The sequence below is a fragment of the Hippocampus zosterae genome, chromosome 14 (genome assembly GCF_025434085.1).
Source record: "Hippocampus zosterae strain Florida chromosome 14, ASM2543408v3, whole genome shotgun sequence".
In the NCBI taxonomy this organism is placed as follows: Eukaryota; Metazoa; Chordata; class Actinopteri; order Syngnathiformes; family Syngnathidae; genus Hippocampus; species Hippocampus zosterae.
Window position 1 is genome coordinate 10979502 of NC_067464.1, and position 15842 is coordinate 10995343.

The 15842-nt window shown below is 40.8% G+C and overlaps 1 protein-coding gene across 2 annotated transcripts in view; it reads left to right on the forward strand.

Annotated features, from left to right (window-relative positions):
• rnf144aa (ring finger protein 144aa) overlaps positions 1 to 15075 on the forward strand; it is a 29403-nt gene extending 14328 nt beyond the window's left edge. For both annotated transcript variants that reach the window (XM_052086226.1, XM_052086225.1), the window contains 7 exons: positions 579 to 729; positions 1229 to 1333; positions 2276 to 2336; positions 4127 to 4343; positions 6979 to 7126; positions 7684 to 7773; positions 10796 to 15075. In XM_052086226.1, coding sequence (XP_051942186.1) covers positions 595 to 729; positions 1229 to 1333; positions 2276 to 2336; positions 4127 to 4343; positions 6979 to 7126; positions 7684 to 7773; positions 10796 to 10927 — 888 coding nt within the window. In that variant the 5' untranslated portion in view covers positions 579 to 594 and the 3' untranslated portion in view covers positions 10928 to 15075. The remainder of the gene's footprint in view (positions 1 to 578; positions 730 to 1228; positions 1334 to 2275; positions 2337 to 4126; positions 4344 to 6978; positions 7127 to 7683; positions 7774 to 10795) is intronic.
• The last annotated feature ends 767 nt before the right edge of the window (positions 15076 to 15842 follow it).

Genomic DNA, 15842 nt, shown 5'->3' on the forward strand with positions numbered 1-15842 from the left:
GTATGGCAAGAAAAAGGCTAGACGCGTGGTAAAATAAAGAAATAACACATGTAAATCCACACAATTGGCGAGATTCCCCAAAAATCCTGTCATTTGTTTAAGATGCTACTTTCTAAACTCGATTATGCAGCATCTATTGTTCAAATAGATATCCGAAAAAGGAGCCTGCCATCTGTTAGAGCCTAAGTTGATTGGCAAAGAACTACACAAATGAGCCAGTATCTCAGAAAAGATGCGCGTGTTGTACATAAGGAAAAGAAAGGAAAGAGGGCTCAACATTGACACGAAAGCCAGAGCTGGCATTCCAACCAAAAAGAGTCATGCACCAGATGAGAGTAACCGCTTATGTGTCATACTACCCAAGATGTTTGGGCACTTGCATTTAACAATTGACATGCAATTCTACCCATCATACACTCTTGCGTGAAAAATAAACCTTTGTATATAGTTAGGTACTGTTTGCTGATATTGTGGATTAAGCAATTTTTAATTTCCTCCCAATAATATTTGACCCCATTAGCTCTTTTATTTCTTGCTCATGCTAATGTCTTTTTGTCTTTTTTTTTTGTCTGTTCAAGCTCTGTGGCGGCGAAGATGACCGCGTCACGGTACCGTCCCACATGGGAGCTGGCCGTGGACCCCCTGGTCTCATGTAAACTGTGCCTTGGAGAGTTCCCCGTGGAGCAAATGACCACCATCACACAGTGCCAATGTATCTTCTGTACACTGGTGAGTAGCAACCAGTCACCTTCCTATGAATAAATTGTCCATTGTCAGAAAGCTACGATCAATTGTCCGCATACATTTTGCTGGCATCTTTACTAATGCCTACTTTAACCTCCGATAATAGAATGATCCCCTGAATATTTTTGGGCTTATGGATGTACTCACAATGCTTTGCAGTGTCCATTTCTGAAGGTTAGGAACTCACAAATAGTGTTTCTGTGATCACACAAACAGGAATTCTTTTCACTGTCACACACCAAGATTTGATTCAGTGTGAAAAATGTGCTAGAGTATTTAAAAACTGCTCAATGCTCATCTTTTCAATTACGATTTTAATTCCAAATGGTATGTCATCAGACCTTTTCATTCTCAAGGTAGAGCAAAACTCTTGGTCTGGTGTTAGCAGACTATTCGCAAACAAATTTGTTTCTGTTTGTTTTTGTTTTGCATTCATTCATTTGCCCAGAATGTCAAACTGGTATTATGTGTCTCTTCCCTGCAGTGCCTGAAGCAGTATGTGGAACTATTGATCAAAGAAGGCCTTGAAACTGCAATTAGCTGTCCAGACTCAGCCTGTCCAAAAAGAGGGCACTTGCAGGAAAATGAGGTATTGACACGGCCATTCAACGTTGTGGTGACTCATAGCCAATATAACCACATGCTCTGCAGTTTGTTAGGCTTGTAAACATCACATTTAGCCAATATGTCCCCAATTTGGTTTTGTAAGCAGTATTTTCCTCAAACAAATGCAATAATTTTCTCTTCAATGATGTGTAACAAACATTTGCACATGAACTTGTATAGAATTATCATGAAATCAGGAAAGTAGTGGCTCACCAGTCTTTTTTGTTTTGTTTTGTTTTTTCACCTGTGCCAAACGCTGCTTCTGTTTTGTCTTCATGTGGACGTCAATCGGAAAGTGAATCATTGTTCTCTCCATCCTCCTAGCACTGCTCACAGCAGCTGTTTTTAAACGAAAGTATACCCTGAGATGGTTGCCAGTCAATCGCAGGGCACAGGAACAAACACTTGCACTTACAATTACACCTTGGGACAATTTATAGTGTTCCATTAACTTGCCATGCATGTTTTTGGAATGTGAGCGGGAACCGTATTACCCGGAGAAAACCCACGCAGGCACGGGGAGAACATGCAAACTCCACACAGGAAGTGTTTATCCTGGACTTAAATTATCCTCGTAAGAGGATAGTGGTTTTTTTTTTCCTCTCCCTACCCAGCGTTTTTCCTTTCTGAATTCTGATTGTAATTTCCCCATTGCGGGGCAAATAAAGAATATCTTAAAGAATCGAACCCTGCACCTCTATACTCTGAGGCCAACATACCAACACCGTGCCGCGTGCTGTCTGTGTAATTTTAGATAGTTTGAGGAATTAAATTTAGTGTCTGTGTCTCATTTCCTCTCAAGCGATTTTCAGTAATAAAAATAAACAAGAACAATAGTATAATTTTGTCATCTATAAATAAAAAAATATGCACAATTCTTACATTTAACGGAATATTATTCCTTCCTTTTCTTCTGACCCTATAGATTGAGTGCATGGTGGCCACGGAGATGATGCAGAGATACAAGAAGCTTCAATTTGAAAGAGGTGAGTAAATGCAAAAAAAAAAACCCACACCAAAAAAAATGGACAAAGATGTCACTATTTAGCTTGTGCGCGCCTCAGCAGTGCTATGGCGTGCTCAGCGATGGCCAGTCTCACAGGCACGTGCATCCTCTGAGCCCCTTCTGCGCTCCTCCCTCATCTACTGTATTGCACAGCGACACACAAAAGGGATGACGACCGTGGAGACTGGACACGTGTATCGAGACTGAGTCAATCATTTACACACGCGGTGGACAGGGTTGCATACACAGCAGGGCTTCAGGCAGTTCAGATGGGGCTTCAGCCACATAAATCAGCACCACTATCAATGTGCTGTATTGCTTCTTCTCCACATTAGGGAAATCCTTGCAACCTCGAAACCGTCTGACTTGTTGTAGTCATGGAGAAGCATGTGGAATTATGAAATGTAACAAAAAAAACCTGCTGAATGGTCTAAATTTTACATAAAGAGATTAAGTCGATGGCTTGTTCCGTGTTCTCGCTGACTGCTTTAATTGCTTTCGTGGTAATGACCACATTTGCCGAGACCTCTGCCGCTTTGGAGAACAGTAACCAAGCAACGCATTCATGCTTTTATGGCACTCAACCTGCAGGTTCACCGCCTACACGCCAGCGCAAACTGTACATTGTACTTGGCTCCAGGAATACATGCATGAGAAATTAACAAATGGGAAATCAGGGGGCCAGTCAATGACCGGAGAACAACACATGATGTTGAATGTCAGCGTTGTAGCATTGCTTTAGACTTCACCTTGCTCTAAAAATAACAAAATAAATAACTAAATAAATAAAACGCACTACTGTAGATCATACCTAAAATTTTAATGGATTTATGAAATGTCAAGTGATAAAAAGTATATGTTTAAAAACGAAATATAATGTATAAATATTTATTTTCTCATCATCATTTAATGTAAACCAACATTTGGAGATACTATACTTTTTTTCCCCCATTTGGATGGTTATGATAAACGATGTTGACACGAATGGGGGTGTACATACGCACAGTACTCTCTTATATATGAACCAATAAAAGAAAATGCATTATTTAGCATTATAGGGTGAGTTGAGTGACAAAAGAAAATCTGTGTCCATCTCTAAGCATCCGTCATCAGGCGGCTTATCAAACATTGCTTTGAGGAGACTCACACAAAGAGAACGGCAATGCCAAAACAACCGTTGCAACATTGGTATTCATTGTATGACTTGCCTCAGTTATCCTTCATCATTCATCGACCGTTTAAGATCGTTATTTTGTTGCTGCACAAAGTGCAATTTATGTTCTTTTATTTTGCAGACTGGTTTCTTTTTTTTGAAGACAGTTTTATTAAATGTAATTTGTTTGTATCATTTTGTGTTGCACCAATGATGTGCTGTAAAGTTTGTATTTACTTGGTTTGAACTACTGCTGCTCACATCAGGTACTTGTAAATGTACCGTGCCGTTCTGCATATTTTTTTTCTTAGATTCTAATGTTTTAAAGTTCGAGACAAGCCAAAATCGAAGTTCCACCTATATTTTGATGAATAATCCAGCCCTGTTTACCTACCAATTGTAGTTCTCGCTTTGATTGCGGTCATAAATTAAAACAGCAATACACAGCTTTACTGATAAACTTCTGAGCCATTCTTGGGCACGTTTTAACCGTTTGTACTCATTTGGACTCGTAATTCATTAAAAATTGTTTGGATTTCTTTTTTTTTATGGTTGGGAAATGTATCCATTTTTAAAGGGCACACTTCAATGGTGGCCTGTTCATTTTGTCCCATCAGAGGTGCTGTTGGACCCTTGTAGGACGTGGTGCCCGTCCTCGACCTGCCAGGCTGTGTGCCAACTGAAGGAGGCCGATTCACCGGCACAGCCCCAGTTGGTCCAGTGTGCCGTTTGCACGCTTGAATTCTGTTCGACCTGCAAAGCCAACTGGCACCCTGGTCAGGCCTGCTTGGAGAAGAATCTTCCCATTACCGCTTTCCTGCCAGGGGAGAACAGGTATCGTTTCTTATCTCCTACACCTTAAGTCACAGGCCTGCACAATCTTGAGCAACGTGTGACCTTGGCTTCGAACTTTTTACATACCGTATTTTCACGACTATAAGGCGCCATAAAAAAAATCTTAGTTTTAAATTTTCTCCAAAATGGACAGGACGCCTTATGATGCGGAGCGTCTTGTATATGCGCTGAGTTCCAAAACCTGACTGACAGCCGACACGCTGTTTATATAGAGAAAAGGCGGAAGTGATTGTGGACAGGCATGCGGCAAAGAAGTCGGCCAATCAGTGAAGGGTGGGCGTGTATATATATATACATATATGGAGAGAGAGAGAAAGAGAAGGCAGACATGAGAGAGGACAGGCATGCGGGGGAGAAGTCCGCCAATAAGTGAAGGGTGGGCGTGTAAGTGGACGCTAGAGGGACGCCTGAAGCAGGTACCAACACCTGTATAGAGTGTGGCTATGTGCATTGTAGCAAAACAACTTCGGTTTTGGTTTCTAAGAACCCCCGAAAATAAATTCTACAAAGAGACATGCCTACGAAGCTCAGTTCAAACTTCAAGCCATCGGTTATGCTATTGGCATGCGTGCCCATCTCACAGCAGCGGTGAAAAACCAGGTCAAGCAAATGAACTCTGAGCTTGCCGTTATTCCCGGAGGCTTGACTGAAGAACTCCAACCGCTGGACATCGGCATCAACCGGGCGTTCAAAGTAAATTTGCGAACGGCATGGGAACAATGGATGATCGATGGCAAACACAACTTTACAAAGGCATTATAATTCTAAATTGTTAAAACAACGGTTGCATCAGTAAATCATTATGTAAATTTGAATCGATTTGCGATTGCAGTGACAATAAAACTACACTCGCCATCCAACATGAGTCATTCCACTTCGAATGAGACGTTGAATATATTGGCAAGTAGCGATCGATGCGTCGTACTCTGCCCAACTTACCTTCGTGCCATTTGTCAATAAAGTGCTGTATTCATGAAGTGCATCCAGAGTTTGAAGCTGACAGCCTGCCTGACTGACTCTGCCATCACTCCATCTTAAATTAATAAGAAGGCTTGAAACAATATGCGGCAACTAAAATGTGGTCTTACCTCGGCACTGTGCCCACTTTCAGCATGGAGGGGTTCCAAAAGAGTACTGCCCCGAGACGCACCGCACGTAGCTGACCCATTTCTCTGTGATATCCTCTTACTGTGGAAAAAGTCATTAGGCCTGTCAAGGCTTCCTCTATCAGAGGCCACAGTGGAGGCAGAGAGGATTAACAAGTCTACTCTTTGAACTACATTCGTCGGTAGCAAGCTTATTCTTTGCACACCTGACCTTTTATCGTGACTTTTAAGTTCGGTGTGAGGAAAAACCTATACCCGATCCAGCAAACTTTGGATTATTGAAATTACTGAGGGTGATTCTGTCCTCTTTCTAAAAATGCTGCGTACACACACTGACCCATGTTTAGCAACAGGAGTAGTGCAAAAGAATGTTCAGGGCTGCCAATTAAATAAACTTGCTAAAGTAGATTTATTTGACTGGCCTTTGTAGAGACTGCTCCAAAAATAAAAACTATGCGGAGCACACAAAAACTCGAACAACCCCTTCTTGCATTTTCAGAGAACATGAACAATTTAATGCAGCGTTTGAGTGAATAGTTTTACTGTCTGTTGATGATGAAAAGGTGTCCCGTTTTACATCTGTCTTCTCGTTAAAAACACTGTCCTCCAGGGCGTCACTTGGTTTTATAAGGTACAAGGAAAAGCCTTCAATTTTCTCAAAAGCTGACCGTGCACCCCATAATCCGATGCGCCCTATATATGGAGTTAGTCTCTTTATATTCCCCATTGAGTTGTTTCCCTGTTAGTGTTCCTATGCCATCTATTGGTGATTATTAGCAGGAGCCATTTGTAACCTGAAAGGGTTCTCCTCGACACTAACTGACGTGTGCATTCGCCAACACACACTCGGATCACTACTTTGTGAGCTCTGCGCAGCCATTATGAAACAAAGATAATACCAAAAGCATAGTTAACTACTGACTATACGAAGGAAGAAGGAGTCCAGCAAGAATTCAAAGGATATTTAGCTCCTTGTGGATGTGATCCCAAGAGGATTGTTGAATCGGTAGTCTTCATAACTTTTGTCTTTTATTTATTGTTTTGTAATGCCATTTGTATTTATATTTCATGTTCGTGTTTGTGACCAGTTCACAAAGCTTTGTTAAAGCTGCAGCGGTTGTGTAGGCTCAATATAACTAAAGCCGTATTATATTGTTTTTCCATTAGCGTAGCACCATCTAGTGGATCCATAGCGCAACCGCAGCCACCATTGTTGCATCTATTCTTTGCGCCTTATAATGCCTATATATGAAAATAATTTTAAAACAATAATAATCATTTTTAAAATGGGCCATTCACTGAAGGTCCGCCTTATAATCCGAAATGCCTAATAGTAAAATACGGTACTCAAAAATCAACTTCAAAAGCTCCCCACCACAAGGCTGCCGTCGGCTTTGTCTCTTTAGCACCACCATCTTGACCACCTTCCCTTTGTTCCCTTTAACACCCACCACCTTGAACCCTACTTCTTTGTAATTAACCTTCTCGATGCTCACTTTTTGCTGCAGCTCTTTCTATAAGAACAACGAGGACAACGCCCCCATCAAACGCTGTCCGAAATGCAAAGTGTACATCGAACGGGATGAGGGCTGTGCACAGATGATGTGCAAGAACTGCAAGCACGCCTTCTGCTGGTACTGTCTGGAATCCCTTGATGTGAGTTGGCCCTCACCCTCTAATAATTCAGTCATGTTTTCTCGAGGAAGATACAGCTTGAAAAGCAAGGAAAAGGATTTCATTGCATGTTTATTTTTCTGCAATCCACTGGATAATAGCAGGAGAACACTGCATCTTATGTAATAGCACAAGGCGGGAGGGGGGCATATAATATGTTAGCTTAGCAATTAGCAGGGCTTGTAGCTTCCTTGTCGAGTCGAAACTCATTGCTAACTAGCACCGAGCTTCCTTCGACTGAGTGCGTGTGCACGCGTATGTCGTACTACAGTCTCTTGATGTGAGTGACACACGTGCGTGCAGCCCAGCAAAGCTTTTTGGCACCATCTCGGTGGTTGATTGTGAGTTTTGCTATTAAATGTGTTTTGACGAGATGCAAATTTAGCCTGACAAATTATTTTGAGCCTTGTAGCAGTAGTACATGTACATCCATCTGAGTCACATGGGTCCTTTTCAGCTAACATTACAACAACAGTTGCCCACGCCTTTTGAGACCGCTCCAATGTAATCTGTTTTGTGTGTGTGTGCGCGCATAACAGGACGACTTCCTCCTGATCCACTATGACAAAGGGCCTTGTCGAAACAAACTGGGCCACTCCAGGGCGTCTGTTATCTGGCACAGAACACAGGTGAGAAATACTCCTCCCCTGGCTCGCACTCTTAAGGGCACCAAGCGGCTATGCACGTGCTCTGTCCCCCGCACCCCCTGTGTTTCTCTATCTTTCTGTCTCGCTCTCTCTCGGCCCGCCAGAGCTGGCTCATACACGTGCATTCCTTCTTCGTTATCTTTAGAGCACAATGGGAGAAATAGGACAGCTTGCTCTATGTCCTGCCATCCCTATCCTAAGCCGATTATGTGCACCTTTTCACACATTCCCAAGGTTTACATAACAAAGGTTTTGCTCCATCTATCGGCTAGAAAATAAATCAGAAAGTCTCTGTCTAATATTAAAAATGTTTGATAAATCAATTCGCGAACCACATCAATTTTAAATGGTATTTACTCTTTTTTTTTTCCTTAAAGGAAAGAAAAATGTAACTGAATGCATTCAGTGAATCGGCTATGTAGTTTTTACATAATACTACATAGCCGAAGCCCCAAATTTACAAAGAAATCGGTTATGTAGTTTTGTGTACTTTTCGAACAAATTTGAATGAAAATGGGTTATGTAGCGGTAATTTTTTTAAACAAATTTTGTAAAGTTTCATGAAATTCAGTCAGGATTTTTTGCGGCATGAATATTAAATGTCTGACTAACTTTAGGAATGCATTAAATTTCAAATCTGACTTAACATGTTACCAATGTCAGATATAGTATGTCATGTGTTTTTTTAACATTTCATTTAAACTCAGAAGTCATGGAATATAAAAAGCGGACATGTTTGACTTGCATGCTGATTTAAACAAGATACTCATAGGGTACTGTGTCCCTTTTGTCCCGCCTCCTTCCTTTGTCATTATTAGCATACAGAGTGGCATCTGTTGCCCAGTGGGGCAGCCTGAGTCACACAATTACCGTTCAGCTGGTGGGGGAGAAAACTACGGCATCACTTGCTTGTCGTGTGCGTGCATGCGTGTCTTTGTTTGGCTTGCCTCATTTCACCCCCTTGCTTCTCCTTATCCCGCTCTCACTCATTCATACATGCAAAAGATGCACCAGCACAACCATGCCAATATCAAAATAGCCGCAATCTGTGAACTTCAATTGATCTGTTGTATAAGAGAAGCATTCCTCGGCCTTTTCATTTTAGTGGAAAGAACATTCTGCTCCTTAAAAGGTACGGTTTGTGATCCAGTAAATGTTACCAAAGCAAACATACTCTGAGTGATGAAAACACACGTGTCTGGCCACAAAGAGACGAGCAATGGCGTTGCAGTAGAAGATGTGGTTGTTGCATGTGACTGCCTGTTTCTTGCGCAGTCCAGCTTTGTGTCCTCAATTTAGCGTGTCTCTGGCTCCCTCTTGTGGTCATGTAGCTGACGTGCTCATGTCAAGAACACCCTTTGTTCATTGCAATACAATACATGCTGATTTATATAGCGCTTTCACAACAGCGGCAGCTGTAACAAAGCGCATTACAAAACAGTTAACATAAAGTAAAATAATAAACACAACACATAACATAAAACACGGACAGTCGTGCAGTCCTAACCACTTTTCCGTCACACGCTTTGTTGTTTGAAGCAGTTTGAGATGAAAGAGGAATCAAATTCCAAGGCAGGTTAATTCATTTTAAAAGTAGAGTCATATCTTAAATAATCAGGTTTGTGATCATTTTTCATTTGATCATTGAGAATTTTAAAACATAACTACTCAAAAGGAAACTTTGTTTACAGTTAATATAATTAGAAACCTCAATCCATCCATTTTCTGTATCTCCGTTTCACCGTCATTGGTGAGCTGGAGGTAATGGCGGCTACCATTGGGCCAAAGACAGACTACAACCCCGGAATGGTCGCCAGTCAATCTCGGAGCACTTACTATATAAAAATCTGCTAATTAACTTGCATAATTCAACATTTTACTAACATACAGTATGTGCTCATTTAGTAACACAGTGATGGCACTAGCATTATTATTGTTTGCAAATGTGCACGATCAAAAGATCAGCTGATTGATTGATTCGTCCGGTGGCTGCAGGTTAGCTATTAACAGCTAAGCCGCTCATGTTTACAGGCAGGGTCTGCATACTGTGGACACACTTTCATCCTTTTCGTTTCATCACTTGCGCGTGCCACTTGTTCAAATCATTCAACGGGTTTGTTGTTTTGCCTTGCTTTTGACAACATGCCTTGCATGACGGCTTCCTCCATGTTTTCCATAAGGAAAATTTGGTTAAATTATAGATTTAGCTTTTTGAATAATTTGAATTTAATGGATGCAAGCAGTTTGACTTATATTTGATATTTTATTTAGAACAAATGTATTAAGAACATCGAAGTATCTGGGCTCCATTGGTTATCCTGTATTTAGTCTTTAAGAGGCTAGATTTATGTAAGCTTCATTAGGAAGACAGTAGGGCATGGAGCAACACTTTTTTTTTTTTTACCGTACTTTGTGTTTGCTTATTTCGTACTTCATGTGAACTGATTTTGTTTAAGTGTATTGTAGAAGTTTTATTTTTTGATTTTGATGGAGCCTTGATTTGTGTTCAAGAAAATAAAGCAAATCTTTTTTTTTTTTTTGGATCAACTATGGCGGCCTCGTGTTTTCCTAGTCGTGGAAAGGAAAGGCCCGTCGAAGTAAAGCACAAGTCAGAAACCTACATGGCCTGCTGACGTAGCGACAAAAGGACACTAAGTTGCCGCTACACTCCACATTGCTCTGGAAACACCCCCAATAGACTTCTCTTGTCAGAATAGGTTCATAATAGCTTAGACACTACTACACTACAATAAAGATTTTAAATTTCTCCAGTGGAGCCTGTCCCAGTTAATGTATCTGGAACCTAGGAAACTTTTAAAGTTCTCACACCCACAAAACAATATTACCTCATACAATAACAATGCCATATATCCTCGATTTTAAAGTTTGCCCCACCGCAAATATCATAATAATGTGACCTGGGAGTGATGGAGTAGACTCATCTTGTTTATTGGTTTCGAGCACCTACTTCAGATTTGTAGAAAACTATTTAATCTCTTTGCAGGTGGTTGGAATCTTTGCTGGGTTTGGCTTACTCCTGCTGGTCGCCTCCCCCTTCCTCCTCCTGGCCACGCCCATCGTCCTGTGCTGCAAGTGCAAGTGCAGTAAAGGCGACGACGACCCTTTGCCCACCTAAACGCCACCACCAAGAGCCGTTCATGTGGAAAGCCGCTCAAAGGATGGCCCGTGTTCATTTTGATTCCCCCAGCCCCATCTACCCTTCTTGTCACACTGTTCTTCTTCTCCTCATACCAGCTTTGAGTGCATCATTTTTTGGGGCTGTGCCTGCACGAAGCCCAGGCTGCTAAGCGAGTTGACAGTGTTGCCCTGAAGAGAGGAGTGCAAGGTCAAAGACCCCACACGGGTCAGACTCGTCATAAATTGGTGGTTTGGGGCAGCAAGTCTGCGCCGCTTTAAGTGCTTTTGTTGTCAGTGGAATATCACAAACATTATGAGAGTGTTTCTCTTGTATGGACAGTGAACTGCTCTTGTCTTATTGTACTCAACCCCATCCCTCGCTCCTCCCACCACATCACCCGATGTATCTCTACAGGTTCAGACCAGTAGCATTTGAGGCGCACCACGCATGTTCGGTGTTCACTCAATTTGCACACATGAACATGATTTGTTTGTCGTGTTGATGGTTGAGGTAGAGACTACTTCGCTCAGATCTGTACAGTGCGTCCCTTCGGATGATGTCATTGTTTTATAACCTTGCGCTTTTAATAGAACTGAGTCGTGTCTACTATACGTACTGTCTTGTACTTTGAACAACCTTGAAAGGGGGTTGCCGCTTCTCTGTGCACACACATCATGTTAGAGTGGCACTCCCCTTTTTTCAAATTCCGTGCTGACTCACTGAAAAGCCAATCAGCGGACTTTCTTTTTTAAAATCTGTTTTCTCTCGAAGAGCTGTCTCTCCTTTAATACACCAACTCCCCAAGTGGTGGTCGAGCCAAAACCGAAGCGGATAGCCTTAGGATTGACAATAGCCAAAAGCAGCCATTTCCCCCTCGTGTGGTAAATCCAAATATATAATCCCAGGGAAAATGTGTACAAAGACCTTTCAGAGTGTCTGTCAAAAAAATCGGTGTTCTGATGATTCTATGATGTCATTCACGTCTCACTCTGTTAATAGCCATAATTGTTGCGGTTAGGGGTGGGGGGTGAGCAAGAACTTTTATTCCTTAAATCTTCACATCCATTCAACCATCACAGCACCCAATCAGATCTCCCGCTCATGGACATTTAATATTCCAAATTGCAAACTTGCATATATGTTAGTGGTCCGAATGTTAATGTTTTTTTGTCTTGTTGGTAGTTTTGACCTCCAGCAACAAGCAGCTACTCCCCTAAGGGGAGCAACAGAACAGCCTGTACAGTTGATAGAAACGAATGTTCCATTTTAGGGCACCTTACTATAAAGCTGCTCTGCGATATCACTTTATCTATGCAAGTTTGTACATTCCTCCTCATTTTTAATCGTCATTGATTGACCACCAACAACAAGTACAGTACTCTTACACAAGAACGCTGCAGAATGTCACCATACGTTTTGAACATCATTCATTCATTTACTTGGAATAAATTTGAAATACCGTATTTCCTCCTCTTTTCCCCTTCAGGAGAGAAAAAGAAAAGAAATTAAAAAGATGTGCGGCTATTTAGTAACGTGGCAGGCAGCACACCACAAACTGCCTCCAGAGCAGAAATGCGATATGTAATGGTGGAGTGTAATAGTTTAACCTTTCAGCCTTCACCGAAAGCAAATTTTCATGGGTGGGGAAATACGGTATGGCTGTTTTGTATCAGCTTTTCTATGCTGTAGTTGAATTTATCATACATCAGTTTCGATGAGTTTAGTTTGCCACATTATTGTAATCCCAGCAAAGTGAACTGGCCCATTGGTACGTTGTTGATTTTAAAGTTTGGTTGATTGAACATCCTTTTCACAACGTAGTATCTTGTGAGCCAACTCTCACATGATCATCTACAAACTTTCAGGAATCTGTGCATGCAAACTTGAGAACCCAGAACTTTGGATAACGCCCTATCCATTTTTTTCAAAGGTAATGCAGATCATGTCAAAGTAGCGAAAGTCCAAGGTAAGATCACCCACCCCGTGCCCCAAAAAAAGTTATATGTACTTCATATTTTTGTGTAGTATGGTTGATATTGAAAATATTGAGGAATGTATTTTCCACACTGTAAGGCACTTCGGAGTATAAGGCGCACCCTTCAACGAATGGCCTGTTTTAAAACTGTTTTCAAATACAGGGCCAACCGCATTTTCAGGTGTATAGAATAGAAGCTACAATCGTGGCTGCGGTTGTGATATGCATCCATTAGATGAGCCAAGCTAAAGGCAATGCAATACAATACTGCTTTATTTATATAGAGTGCTCGCCGCTGTAGCTGTCACAATGCATTTTACAGAACATTTAAAATACTACGTCCATGAAATCAGAATATTGATCCATATATAAGGCACATCGGATAATGAGGCGAACTGTCGGCTTTTGAGAAAATTGAATGCTTTTAGGTGCGCCTTATAGTGTGGAAAATACGGCAAATGCTAAAATATTTTGGGTGTTCGAACTACACCCTAAAAATAAATATACAGTATGATTTAATATAAAACATTGACGTCACCTGAGTAAATAGCATTTATTTTGCAAAAAAATATATATCTCCATAATAATGGAAAAGAGAAACATTGAAGTGCACCAAGTTGTCAAGGAGTTGAGCGAGTTAAGCGATACTGCTCAGGGCAAAACTCTACTGATTTGGAATTATGTAAGATACAGTAATTGTGATCACTTTGCTGGGATGGCATGTACACACACTATTGTCCCGCCTAAATGTCATCTCTGGTTTTACAATTGTTGCTAACTTACTCCGAGATTCCCACTGTTGCATTACAATAATGCACTAGTATTAACCATCATTCTGGTGGAGTTCATGTAGCATCGAGTACAAAATGTGTCTAAGGTTACATTAACAAGCAAAAAAACAAAACAAAAAAACAGGTCACATGTTCGATAACAGTAGCTATTTTAAGCTCGAAAGTAGCTCAAACATCTGCAGCTCCCTTTTGTCCTCACAGATGGATCGTTCGTCGCCTTAAGTTCGTGTAGCACTTTTAACTACCGTGTATGTAACATATTTGGTAAAACATTTTTCAGCCGTCAAGTTGTGGTTCGTCCCCCTGAAAGAGATTTGATTCTGGAACTTTTGTTTTTTTTGTTTTTGTTATTTTCATGACAATCGTGCCAAGCAGATTTGCTATAAAGAAGGGCGAAGTTGTCTACTGTATGTGCGTTTTGACTCTGTATTTGTAATGTAATACCAATTTTTACAGGGTGGAAATATTCTCATGCTTCTTTAATGTGAGCGCTGCACTGTATTGGGGTTTAGTTGTTCATATGGAGGTGTCATTTGTGTTCTTCTGGTGCCTGGTGTGTTTGACGGCGATAGCTTTCTAAAAGATAATTTGCTTGTAGGTTGTTTTTTTTCTCTTTTTTGTACGTATCAGGGTTGGCGAAAATTAAAAAATACATTTTGGATTATTTCAATACAAGAAATACGTGTCACATTTTCAAGTTGAGCAGGCATCAATGGCGTCAAATAAAATCCTGGCCATTTCCAGAGACATTGTTTATTGTTCATTGCTAAATTTGTATACTTTTCCGTTTGCTTGCACAATTACCCAATTGAATATGCAACAAAAACTAAAAAGGGCCAAACTCCCCAGTAACATTGCATTTTGCCAATCAGGAATTCTATCACGCATACTACTGATTAGACATCAGCACAGATATTAAGGGCTTGCTTCTTAAATGTTTTGAATGGAGAGCAAATGTAATGAGCGTTTTAGGCCCTCACAATTTATATTTGAATGTTGTGTCAAAGGGTAAAGCTGCATGATTTTTTCTCTCGAACTTTTAATTAATAAAGCAATGTTTTAGCGTCTATCGATCATGTTTTCCAAGAAGAAAAAAACTGCCATATTGTGTGCATTTTGGGGGTGGCCTACATCTCTCCCCTACTTCGGCCCGGCCTGTCTTACAGTTTTGGGGTTTTTTTGTTTTTGTTTTTGTTTTTTTAATACGCAAGTGACTCGCATCATAGTTGCATTCTGTGTTTGCATAGTTTGGTTGGAAAATGACAGCTGATCTGGTTGCGAGCAAAAATTACATTTGTATTAGTTCTGTGAGACAGGTTCAGTATATCTACAGTTCCACTAACACTGTGATACCAGATATTAAATGTTGTTTTTTGTGATTCTCTTCTCTTGACTGTTTTGATTTTCCAAGCCAACTTACTGTCATATTACGGACGTCTTGATACTCTGATTTAGTTTCCTCTTGTGGTAAAAATCGTTCAACACACACCGAGGCTTGAGCATTGTTGCACAAACGTAACTCCTGCTCATAATATAAACATAAAAGCTATGATGGCCAGTCCCTCCCACCCCCTCCAGCCCGCCCTGACAGCACTTGGTAGCTCCTTCAGCCAGAGACTGTTACACCCGCGCTGCAAGAAGGAGAGATACCGACGCTCGTTCCTACCGACTGCTGTCAGGCTGATGAATAAAAAATAACAATCATAATAATAATAATAATTAAATTATGTGAAGGAAAATTGTAAATAGTACTGCGATTTATCCATTGTGTTCATATTGTATTTAATTGAAAGATGTTTGTTGTTTTTTTTTTCTCTTTCTCCTTTCTTCTTTCTACATACATTCTTGCTGCTGGAGGCTGTAAATTTCCCCAGTGTGGGACGAATAAAGGATATCTTATCTTATAATAATGATAACAGTTCCAAGTGTGAGGGGAGAAAAAAATAATTCAGGCTTTGGTATATTTTTGCACACTGTCAGGCCCAATCAAAAGATCACAGCTCAGACCGGTGACCAGTTTACTGTAATCTATTTACCGTAGTTAATCATCTTCATTTTTTTTTTAAACAGCTGAAATGGGGTACGGGTATATGCATTGTGCATACTGTACACTGGGGGAGAAAAAGTTGTGTGAACTCAAAAACAA